This window comes from Triticum urartu, chromosome 3A (genome assembly GCF_056163025.1).
Source record: "Triticum urartu cultivar PI428250 chromosome 3A, HENAU_Tu73, whole genome shotgun sequence".
NCBI lineage: Eukaryota > Viridiplantae > Streptophyta > Magnoliopsida > Poales > Poaceae > Triticum > Triticum urartu.
The window spans coordinates 556,634,475-556,647,170 of record NC_141875.1 but is presented as its reverse complement, the minus strand read 5'-3'; the positions used below and the strand labels follow the sequence as shown (position 1 = coordinate 556,647,170).

At 46.6% G+C, this 12,696-nt stretch overlaps 1 protein-coding gene across 1 annotated transcript; it reads left to right on the top strand.

The window, feature by feature from the left end:
- The first annotated feature begins 8,730 nt into the window (after positions 1–8,730).
- LOC147980505 (uncharacterized) lies at positions 8,731–12,409 on the top strand. The gene is made up of 2 exons (XM_087547712.1): positions 8,731–9,237; positions 11,223–12,409. The coding sequence occupies exons 1-2, from the start codon at positions 9,147–9,149 to the stop codon at positions 12,185–12,187; spliced, it is 1,056 nt and encodes a 351-aa protein (XP_087403838.1). The 5' UTR covers positions 8,731–9,146; the 3' UTR covers positions 12,188–12,409.
- The last annotated feature ends 287 nt before the right edge of the window (positions 12,410–12,696 follow it).

The window sequence follows — 12,696 nt, the reverse complement described above, 5'->3', positions numbered from 1 at the left end:
TGTTTGCAAGAAGGACTCATGAGCATGAAGGTACATTTCTCACATTCACATCATTTGCTCTAATGCATATAGCCAAGATACATGTAACACATTGCTTACTCTGTCATGTTTACGCATTCACATGCTCCTACATTCAATATTCACATGATTGCATACGTGTAGGGGGAACCTATGCATGTTACATGTCTTTCCAAAGCTTTACTTGTTATTCTCTATATCTTTATCTAAAGCTTTGATGTATGTTGTCATCAATTACCAAAAAGGGGGAGATTGAAAGCACAAGTGCTCCCTGGGTGGTTTTGGTAATTAATGTCAACATATCTCTTGTTGGACTAACACTTTTACCTAGTATGTTTCAGATAAGTTCAACAATGGAGTGGCATGGACTAGAGGATGTGGAACCCTTTCAAGATGCTAAGGACAAAGGATTGGCTCAAGCTTCAAGATCAAGACTCTACATTTTCTATTTTAGTGATCCAAGATCACATTGAGTCTATAGGAAAAGCCAATACTATCAAGAGGGGATGAGGTGTTGCTTAATGGCTTGCTTGCTCAAAGTGCTTAGTGATATGCTCCAAAACCCTCAACTACCTTCCCACATCCACATATGACCTAAAATAAAAGTCAAACTCGGCCCCACCGATTCTTTCTATCTGGCGCCACCGAGTTTCAAATGTCATAGCCACTGCCACAAACCCTAGCAAATCAGTTTCACTGATAGGGATCTCGGTCTCACTGAGATGGGATTGTAATCTCTCTGTGTATGTCCATTACCAAAATCGGTCTCACCGAGTTTGAGCAATCGGTACTACCGAGATTACAATGCAAACCCTCTAGTTATCTTATTACCAAAATAGGTCCCACCGAGTTTGTGTAATCGGTCTCACCGAGTTTGCCTGGCCAACTCTCTGGTTAGCTTATTACCAAAATCGGTCCCACCGAGTTTGTGTAATCGATCACACCGGGATTACGTTATGCCCTAACCCTAACCATATCGGTCCTACCGAGTTGCATCTCAGTCCCACCAAAAATCCTAAAGGTCACTAGGTTTGCTGAATCGGTCCGACCGAGTTCAACCATTCGGTCCCACCGAGTTTGGCAAATTGTGTGTAACGATTAGATTTTGTGTGGAGGCTATATATACCCCTCCACCCACTCTTCATTCGTGGAGAGAGCCATCAGAACATACCTACACTTCCAATACACATTTTCTGAGAGAGAACCACCTACACTTGTGTTAAGGTCAAGATATTCCATTCCAACCATATGAATCTTGATATCTAGCCTTCCCCAAGTTGCTTTCCACTCAAATCTTCTTTCCACCAAATCCAAATCCTGTGAGAGAGAGTTGAGTGTTAGGGAGACTATCATTTGAAGCACAAGAGCAAGGAGTTCATCATTAACACACCATTTGTTACTTCTTGGAGAGTGGTGTCTCCTAGATTGGCTAGGTGTAACTTGGGAGCCTCCAACAAGATTGTGGAGTTGAACCAAGGAGTTTGTAAGGGCAAGGAGATCGCCTACTTCATGGAGATCTATCGCTAGTGAGGCAAGTCCTTCGTGGGTGATGGCCGTGATGGAATAGACAAGGTTGCTTCTTCGTGGACCCTTCGTGGGTGGAGCCCTCCGTGGACTCGCGCAACCGTTACCCTCCATGGGTTGAAGTCTCCATCAACGTGGATGTACGATAGCACCACCTATCGGAACCACGACAAAAACATCCGTGTCTCCAATTGTGTTTGAATTCTCCAAACCCTTCTCTTTACATTCTTGCAAGTTGCATGCTTTACTTTCCACTGCTCATATACTCATTGCATGCTTGCTTGATATGTATTGTGTTTGTTAAACTTGTGCTTAAAATCCACTTAAACTTAAGAATATTAAAAACTGCAACTTTTGGCACTTAGTGTCTAATCACCCCCACCCCCCCCTCTAGACACCTCTTCTCGATCCTTTCAACTTCCAACACACATCGTCACCTCGCCCTTAGATAGTCTCCGTTAATTCCGTAGCTTTTGTTTCGAGTTACCAATATTAGCAACTGAACCGGTATCTAATACCCAGGTGCTACTGGGAGTACTAGTAAGGTACACATCAATAACACACATATATCAAATATACTTTTGTTGAAGTTGACAGCCTTCTTATCTACCAAGTATTTGAGGCAGTTCCGCTACCAGTGACCGTTCCCCTGATAGAAGCACTTTGTCTCGGGTTTGGGTTCTTGGGTTTCTTCACTGGAGCGGCAACTGGCTTGCCATTCAAGACGTTTCCCTTCTTTCCCTTGCCATTCTTTGAAACCAGTGCTCTTGTTAAGCATCAACACTTGATGTTCCTTCTTGATTTCTACCTTTACAGCCTTAAGCACGACGAACAGCTCCGGGATTATCTTCCCTTGCATGTTATAGTTCATCACGAAACTCTAGTAGCTTGGTGATAGCGACTGGAGAACTTTTGTCAATCACTCTCTTATCTGGAAGATTAACTCCCACTTGATTCAAGTGACTGAACTACCCAGACATTCTAAGCACATGTTCACTAGCTGAGCTATTCTCCTCCATCTTGTAGGCAAAGGTCTTGTCAGAGGTCTCAACCTCTCAACACGGGCATGAGCCTAAAATACCAATTTCAGCTCTTCGAACATCTCATATGTTCTATGGCGTTCAAAACGCTTTTGGAGCCCCGACTCTAAGCCGTAAAGCATGGCGCACTAAACTATCAGGTAGTCATCAGAATGTGTCTACCAGATGTTCACAACATCCACAGACGATGCTAGAGGGGTTGGCACACCGAGAGGTGCATCAAGGACAGAAGCCTTCTATGTAGCAGTGAAGACAATCCTCAGACTACGGCCCTAGTCCGCACAATTGCTTACAATATCTTTCAACTTAGTCTTTCTCTAGGAACGTATTAAAACAAAGAGCTAAAGCGCGAGCTATTGATCCACAACACGACAATTTAGACTATGTTCATGATAATTAAGTTCATCTAATCAAATTATTCAATGAACTCCCACTCAGATAGACATCTCTCTAGTCCTCTAAGTGATACATGATCCGAATCGACTAGGACGTGTTCGATCATCACATGAGATGGACTATTCATCAACGGTGAACATCTCCATGTTGATCGTATCTACTATATGACTCATGTTCGACCTTTCGGTCTCTCGTGTTCCGAGGCCATGTCTGTACATGCTAGGCTCGTCAAGTCAACCTAAGTGTTCTGCATGTGTAAATCTGGCTTACACCCGTTGTATTCGAACGTTAGAATCTATCACACCCGATCATCACGTGGTTCTTCGAAACAACGAGACTTCGCAACGGTGCACAGTTAGGGGGAACACTTTCTTGAAATTTTAGTGAGGGATCATCTTATTTATGCTACCATCATTCTAAGCAAATAAGATGTAAACATGACAAACATCACATGCAAATCATAAAGTGACATGATATGGCCAATATCATCTTGCTCCTTTGATCTCCATCTTCGAGGCGCGGCATGAACACCATCGTCACCGGCATGACACCATGATCTCCATCATCGTGTCTTCATGAAGTTGCCTCGCCAACTATTACTTCTACTACTATGGCTAACGGTTAGTAATAAAGTAAAGTAATTACATGGCGTTTTCATTGACAAGTAGGTCATAAATAAATTAAGACAACTCCTATGGCTCCTGCCGGTTGTCATACTCATCGACATGCAAGTCGTGATTCCTATTACAAGAACATGATCAATCTCATACATCACATATATCATTCATCACATCCTTTTGGCCATATCACATCACATAGCATACCCTGCAAAAACAAGTTAGACATCCTCTAATTATTGTTGCATGTTTTACGTGGCTGCTATGGGTTTCTAACAAGAACGTTTCTTACCTACGCAAAACCACAACGGTGGTATGCCAATTGCTATTTACCCTTCATAAGGACCCTTTTCATCGAATCCGATCCGACTAAAGTGGGAGAGACGGACACCCGCCAACCATCTTATGCATCAAGTGCATGTCAGTCGGTGGAACCAGTCTCACGTAAGCGTACGTGTAAGGTCGGTCCGGGCCGCTTCATCCCACAATGTCGTCGGATCAAGATAAGACTAGTAACGGTAAGCAAATTGAACAAATCATCTCCCACAACTGCTTTGTGTTCTACTCGTGCATAGAATCTACGCATAGACCTAGCTCATGATGCCACTGTTGGGGAACGTAGCAATAATTCAAAAAAATTCCTATGTGTCACCAAGATCAATCTAGAAGATACTAGCAATGAGAGAGAGGGAGTGCATCTTCATACCCTTGAAGATCGCTAAGCGGAAGCGTTACAAGAACGCGGTTGGTGGAGTCGTACACGCAGCGATTCAGATCGCGGTCGATTCCGATCTAAGCGCCGAACAACGGCGCCTCCGCGTTCAACACACGTACAACCCGGGAACGTCTCCTCCTTCTTGATCCAGCAAGGGGAGAGGAGAAGTTAAGGGAGAACTCCGACATCACGACGGCGTGGTGGTGATGGAGCTCGTGGTTCTCCGGCAGGGCTTCGCCAAGCGCTACGGAGGAGGAGGAGGAGGAGGTGTAGGAGAGGGGGAGGGGCTGCACCAGGGGAATGGTGTGGCTGCCCTCTCTCTCCCTCACTATATATAGGGGAAGGGGGAGGAGGAGGCACCCTAGGGTTTCCCTAGGGTAGGGGCGGCGGCCACAGGGGAAACCCTAGATGGGTTTGGGCACCCCCACCCCTAGGAAACTTGCCCCCAAGCCGGGAGGGGTGGCTGCCCTAGGGGAGGCGCCCCCTACCTCTCTAGGTTACGTGATATGGGGTGGGAGGGGCGCTCAGCCCCTTAGTGGGCTGATGTGCCCCCTTCCCTTGGCCCATAAGGCCCCCCAACGCTTGTCGAGGCCTCCGAAACCCCTTTCGGACACGCTGGTCGTCACCCGGTACCCCTGGAACAATTCTGGACTCCAATACCCTTCGTCCAATATATCGATCTTCACCTCCGGACCATTCTGGAACTCCTCGTCACGTCCGAGATCTCATCCGGGACTCCGAACAACCTTCGGTAACCACATACTATTCCCATAACAACTCTAGCGTTACCGAACCTTAAGTGTGTAGACCCTATGGGTTCGGGAACCATGCAGACATGACCGAGACATCTCTCCGGCCAATAACCAATAGCGGGATCTGGATACCCATATTGGCTCCCACATGTTCCATGATGATCTCATCGGATGAACCACGATGTCGGGGATTCAATCAATCCCGTATACAATTCCCTTTGTCTATCGGTATGTTACTTGCCCGAGATTCGATCGTCGGTATCCCCATACCTCGTTCAATCTTGTTACTGGCAAGTCTCTTTACTCGTTCTGTAACGCATGATCCCATGGCTAACTCCTTAGTCACATTGAGCTCATTATGATGATGCATTACCGAGTGGGCCCAGAGATACCTCTCCGTCATACGGAGTGACAAATCCCAGTCTCGATTCGTGCCAACCCAACAGACACTTTCGGAGATACCTGTAGTGCACCTTTATAGCCACTCAGTTACGTTGTGACGTTTGGTACACCCAAAGCATTCCTACGGTATCCGGGGGTTGCATAATCTCATGGTCTAAGGAAATGATACTTGACATTAAAAAAGCTTTAGCAAACGAACTACATGATCTTGTGCTATGCTTAAGATTGGGTCTTGTCCATCACATCATTCTCCCAATGATGTAATCCCGTTATTAATGACATCCAATGTCCATGGTCAAGAAACCATGACCATCTATTGATCAATGAGCTAGTCAACAAGAGGCTTACTAGGGACATATTACGATCTATGTATTCACACATGTATTACGGTTTCCGGTTAATACAACTATAGCATGAACAATAGACAATTATCATGAACAAGGAAATATAATAATAACCATTTTATTATTGCCTCTAGGGCATATTTCCAACATGTGGATCCATCTGTTCTAGTGGCCACTGCCTTCCAAGATGGACAGTGGAACCTTGGGTTTCGTCGCACCTTCGGACAAGCCGAGAGTAACGACTGGACTAGACTGCGGGCCGCCCTGCCACTCGTGCTTCCGAATTATCCGGACACAGTTTCATGGCGGCCCATGCCGACGGTGGAGTTCTCAATGAGCACGGCATACCATGCCCTTTGCCCGCCTCCAACTACTCCCTGGCTTTCCCCTCTATGGAAAACCCCGTCCCTTTAAAGATCAAGATTTTTGTTTGGCAACTTCTACGGGATCGTTTCCCCTCGGGGACGGAGGTACTTAAGCGGCATGGACCTGGCGATGGTCTATGCCCTTTATGTGCAGTACCTGAGACTGGGACCCATATCCTCTTCTCGTGTACGGCAGCAAGGGTATTATGGACATACGTCTGCGAGGCATTGGGGCCTGACTGGGAAGCCCTAAATCTCGCGGAGTTTCTCCAGCTTAGATCTCTACAACCGTCACGGCATCGCTGCCTATTTTGGCTTATTTTTGCGGCGATGTCGTGGACTCTTTGGACGACTAGGAATAAGATGGTGATTGAGAAGGTTTTCCCAAAGAAGGCATCTGACTCCTTCTTCAAATTCCTTGCTTTCTTGCAGCACTGGCACCTGCTCTCGAGGCAGCATGATCGCGATCGCCTTGGCCTGATGATGGATGCACTTTTGGCTTCGGCGCGTCGACTATCGTCCCCGTAGTGTCGCTATGCGGTTGCCACTAGGTGGCTCTTTTTTCTATTTCTTTTATACTTTCTTGGCCTTGATTGTGCTGTGGCCCCAGCCGTTATTTGTCAGGTGTCGGTCGAACTTGGATCGTGTGGACCGTTGCTTTATTTATAAAGCGGGGCGAAAGCCTACTTTGAGAGAGGGTTAGGATCTTGGGAGAGTATCACCGGAAAAGTTTCGGAGGTGGCGGAGATTGTTTTGAAAGAGGACCGAAAGTGTTTCGGGAAATCAAAAGCATTTCGAAGAAAACAGAAAAAATGGGAGAGGTGGAAAAGTTCCAAGAGGAGAAATAATTATGTATACGGTCTTCAGGATTTATCGGGAACCCCTGGAATTATTCTAGGTTCCATAGGCTGCCCCCTCCTCCAAGTCATCCTCCCCCCTCCCTCCACCTATATATACCCAAGGGGGGCTTATTGAGACAGAACTTCTCTCGTTATCTCCGACTCTCCCTCTCTCTAGTTCTCTGAAAAAATAGAGACTCCGCGAGGATGCTCCTCCCTCCTCTAGTTCTGCGGCAATGCCTATCTTTGGACGGTGAAGCGCTGCCGGGTCGTCGATCTCGTACGTGTGCAATCCATAGAGAGATCGTGCTTTCGATCTTCGTTCGAGGGACCGTCCGTGGGATGGTTCGATGGACTTTAAGAACGATCTTCATCTACTCTTCTTTTGCTGCAACTCAAATTTGGTAACGATCAGATCTAACCTTGTATGCATCTTCATAATGATCCTGGTTCTTGATTCGTAGGGAAGATTTTGTTTTGTATTCTGCTATGATTTCCAACAAAGTATATGGGCCTTCAACTAGGTATTATCCAGCTCACTAGAGTGCAATGGCAGCCCATGCTTGACTGTGTTAGGGAATTTGTTCTAGCATGGTAACGTGGCTTGATCACCAGACCCGGGCGCTTGATTCTTGTCAAACATGTCATCGCAGCTAAGCCCACTCATCATCTCCTGGTGCCAGACCCGTCGGTTTGGGTTTTTGAAGAAATCAACAAATGGATGCGAGCTTTTTTCTGGGCTGGTTCTCACAAGGTAAATGGTGGCATTGTGGCTTGGAGCTGGATTTGTAGACCAACCTGTTTTGGTGGCTTAGGTGTCAAAGATCTTCATATTCAAGCCCTGGCTTTGCGTGTGAGATGGGAATGGTTGCATAGATCCGACCAACTTAGACCTTGGCAGGGGCTGCCACCGCTCAATGATGACAAGGCGAGACAAGTGTTCGACGGTCTGGTCCGCATCTTTATTGGAGATGGGAGATATGTGCTCTTCTGGAGAGATCGATGGATCAATGGCATAGGCATCGTAGATTTTGCTCCTCTTGTGTTGGAGAAGGTCAACATCATTGATCACCGATTGCCTCGAGGAGTGGTGGTTGAGATCCATAAGATTGATTCCTAAAAGATGAAGGAAAGGCTTTGATTATATTGCCACTCTCATTGCTTGGAGCCTGTGGAAACCACGCAATGCTCGTGTGTTTAACAGTATAAAGAAACAACAATCATCAATTGCATTAACAATGTGAATGAAAGATGAACTTATATAATGAAGGGCTACGAATGCAGTGTGCTTAGATAGTTTTGTGAGGGAGTAGTTCTTGTTATCCTCGATGTGAAGATGGCTAGCTACTTTGAATTCATTGTGGTATACCTTCTTTGTAATTTTTTTGCTTTCTTTTATAAAAAATATGATACACGGTTTGCATGTTCTTAAAAACATGATATCATGTGGAGCGACGGATGTCAATCGCAAAAAGTTAATATAAAGTTGAGTTATCTATTTTAAAATAGAGGGAGTATGATCCAACTCTAGCCTTTTTCTCTTGCAACGCCATGTTGCCGACATAGTTTTTCTTTTTTCTTTTTGATGAGACATCCGACATAGCCAAGTTGAGACTAGAGACATGGGCAAAAGAGTCAGAGTGGAGTACGAAATTTTAGACCGTGTCATATTTGGTCGGTTTTGTCCGCGCGCTCGTGGCAACAACACCCGTCTTCGTCTCTGACACGCATCCGAACCGGCAAAGCGCACACGCACACGAATTCCTTATTTCTAATCCGCCCCCTCACCCTCCCGTCCCCTCCGGCCGCGAAACCAACGGCGGCACCCGCACCCAAACCGCCCGCATCTCGATCGCCTCCCCGGTCCCCGCGGCCGCGTCGCTCTCGCCGCCCAATCGGCTCACCACCGCCGGCCCTAGCATCCAGCTCGATCGAGCGCGCGCCGTTCGGGGCTCCCGGATCGCCTCCGCCCCTCGCTGCCACGATTCCGGCGCGCGGGGGCGGCCCGTCCAATCGACCGGTCCCCGAGGGCCGAGGGCGCCTCGCCGCGTGCCCCGGTGGTGGTATCTAGGGCCGAGGGCGGAAAGCTCCCGGCTTGGCGAGCGGGGCGTCCCGGTTCTCCGGCGGTTCGTCCATGGCGGAGAGGCGGTCCGGCTACAGGGACTGGGACAGGGCGGCGGCCGAGGCCGGCAGGTGCTGGAGGCCTCCGCGTTCCCAGGCTCACGGTGCGTCTCCTGATCCGTCCTCGTCTTGTTCGCAGCCTTGTCTGTTTCCGCGCTTGCCGTTTGGCTTGGAGGGGTCGCGTCGTTTTCCCCTTTCCTTTCCTGAGTTGGAAATCTAGAAGAATGCGCAGGGAGTAGGCTACACTCTCCCTTTCACGATCCGTGTCTTCCTGGCAGTGTCGAGACGCGGTAACTGACATTTTGGGTAAAATTCGGTCGGCATGTGGGTATTAACATCATGCAAGTAGTAGTATGCGCCGACACTGCAAGGAAAATGACGTGCATGGATACTTATGCTGGTTTACTGCTTGCTTCATGGGTCTAATGATGCTTGTGCATTTGCTTAGCTTGGATTGATGAAAATATGAATCCGCATCTAAGAAATTGTAGAGCTAATGTTTAACAAATGTTTATGCGTCAACTATTTGTTTGTGTTTAGGCGTATATTTGAACCCCTAGTTAGTAACTTTGGTCTGCGGTGTGAAACTGTCGAGTTTAACACATCGCTTGATCATTACATGTTCAACGGAGCTCTGATCTTTCAATGCGAATTGTTTAGAAGAATTATCTGTGTGAGTGTTCTTTGCAGTTTTGCAAGAATGCTGATATGATATCATATTTTGCTAAACAGGAGAATTATGTTTCAGTGATACTAATGACTGCTCAACATTTTAAGTCTTGTAAAAATAGATAGGGTTCAACCACTCATCGTCCCATTCAAGTGCTCTGCCAGTGCTCAAGTAAAGAGTTTAATATGATGTTTCTGTGTACAACACTGGATGAGCTCTTTGGAAGTTCTCTTTGTTTGTAATGAGTTATTTGGTATCCTATAAGGGCATCTACAACGCCGGGCGCTAGGCCTGGACGATAGGATAAATATCCTGTCCGATCGGCAGCTAGACTACAAAATCCTAGCGTCTAACCTGGTAGCGACGCAAAAGCTGGAGGCGGGCGCTTTGCCTTTTTTCCCCACAGCCATGCATGTAGCGATTGGTTTTTCTACTAGTTCTGCGATTAATTAGCGCCCCTCATTAGCGCTTGCCGTTGGGTCAGAAAACGCTAAGCTTCTTTCCTATTTTCTGAGAATTATCTTTTTATTCATAAGCGTCTACGTAGGCGCCCAGCAATGGAGATGCCCTAAGGGCATCTACAACGCCAGGCGCTAGGCCAGGGCGCTAGGATAAATATCCTGCTTGATCGGCAGTTAGACTACAAAATCCTAGCGTCTAACCTGGCAGCTACGCAAAAGCTGGAGGCGGGCGCTTTGCCTTATTTTTCCGCAGCCATGCATGTAGCAATCAGTTTTTCTGCTAGTTCTGTGATTAATTAGCCTACCCCAACTTGTTTGGGACTAAAGGCTTTGTTGTTTTTGTCTGCGATTAATTAGCGCCCCTCGTTAGCGCTTGCCGTTGGGTTAGAAAGCGCTAAGCTTCTTTCTTATTTTATATGGTATTTTTTTATTCATAAGCGTCTACGCAGGCGCCGAGCAAATGAAGATGCCCTAATCCCCTCATGTTTTTGGAATTTGTCTTTCCTGCGACATACTGAAATTTCTGAATATATGAACATGAGACTATGTTAGAACATGCACGGGATGCTAAAAAGTTCTTGTAACTAAGCTGAACCTGCTCTGTGAGAAATTTGGCAGTGCCTTCTCGCTTCTCACATTTTAGTACTAAATATCTTGTTAATTGACATTTTCCAAACTTGCACAGCTTCATGCCCTTCTATCAACATTTATAAGTTCAACATTTATAAGTTAAAGCACCATGGTTACTTTATTTGTGTGCATAAACTACTACTTTGTATTTTCATCATTGTTAGTTGGTCCCTTATCCTTTTGGCTGCTCATTTATAATTTTAGCTGCTCTATTTCGTTGTGTTCCTTTTCTGATCAGTGTTCTTTGGAACAAATAGAAGTTGTGTTTTCTATACATCAGAGATTAGTTCCTTGTACTCATAAAGCATGGTTTGTGTTTGACTTTCAGGTGGTGGAAATGTGTCTGTTCCACTATGGGAGAAGAAATTTTGCATTGATGCTTGTTCTATACCCTGGGGTAAGCTATGTGAGGCCAAGAAACTGATGTCATTGTACACGAATATTGTTGACTGGGATGATTCAGGTGCATTCGAGGCTTTCAAAGATGCCAAGGACCGTTTCTGTGCTGCATATCATGGTCAACCTTGTTACATCCCATTGCCTGACCCAGACATGTACATTGATGTGGTCAACCCAGATGAATATATCGATCCTGAGTTGGTTGCTGATCTGGAGAGGTCACGGCGCCGTGCTCCTAGAAGGGACAACACCGCCCCAGATTGCTGGGACTCCTTCATTTTTGCAGACAAGCCAGTTCCAGCCACGGGATGGGGTGATGGGGACACAACCAACACTATCGGTCAGCAATGCTCTGTGAACTGGGATAATCATGTGGAACAACAGCTCCTTGAAGCAAATTGCAAGCAAAGCTCGGGGAACTGGGACAGTTATGTCAGTCAGCCTGCTGAAACATTTGTTCAGCAAAGCTCAGGAAACTGGGACACTTATGTGGAACAGCAAGGTCAGACAAGCGGCTGGGGGGCGCCGATCATGCCCTGCACATCCAATTGGGGCATGAATAGTGGTGACCCATGGAACCATGACTATGGCTGGGGCTCCCCAGCTATTCAGACAGATTCATGGAACGGCCAGAAAGATAGCTACTGTGTGTCTGACAACCAGGCTCAGGGCAGCTCAGACGGGCACTGGAGACGGCGAAACAGCCAGTCGGGCAGGCGGAACAGCAGGAACAGAGACCGAGGGGGTCCCATCAGCTCAAAGGCCATGAAATCCAAGTACCAGGCCGACGAGCATGGCGGCGCGAATAATGGCTGGAGGCACTGCCGAGTGAGAGATGGCATGCAGTACTCTTATGAGCAGCCTGGTTATTCCAACCAGTCACTGGCAATGTGAGAAGGATGATGAAGACCATTTGGCCGTTTTGGAGGTGCCATTTTGCGTTGGTAAATGCGGAAGGACCCCTGTAGGTTATGTGACGTTCTTGTAGATAGTAACGGTTTTGTCACAGTGATTTGCGCCTTGTGTACATATGTTTTGAGCCTAGTTCTGTTTACTGGCTGTATTGCAGCACCGGCGTTGTCAACTCTTAATTTCAGCGTGTTTTATCGCTCCGAATCTAATACTCTTATAAACAACAATCTCTTGTACTCCCTCTGTTCACTTTTGTAAGTTGTTTAGGACAGCTGAAATTGAACTGTTTTAGTTGCTGTCTTAAATGTCTAAAAGGTCTCACAAAAGTGAATGGAGGGAGTATAAGAGATTAATTACCGTGAATTTGATCTGCATATTTCAAGATACTTTGTTTATGTGCACAAAGTGAGGTTTAAAACAACTCTGTCACACTTAGCATCTACAGCCGGGCCTCATACTTGACTAAAACGCCTGGGTGGACGGACCAGTTA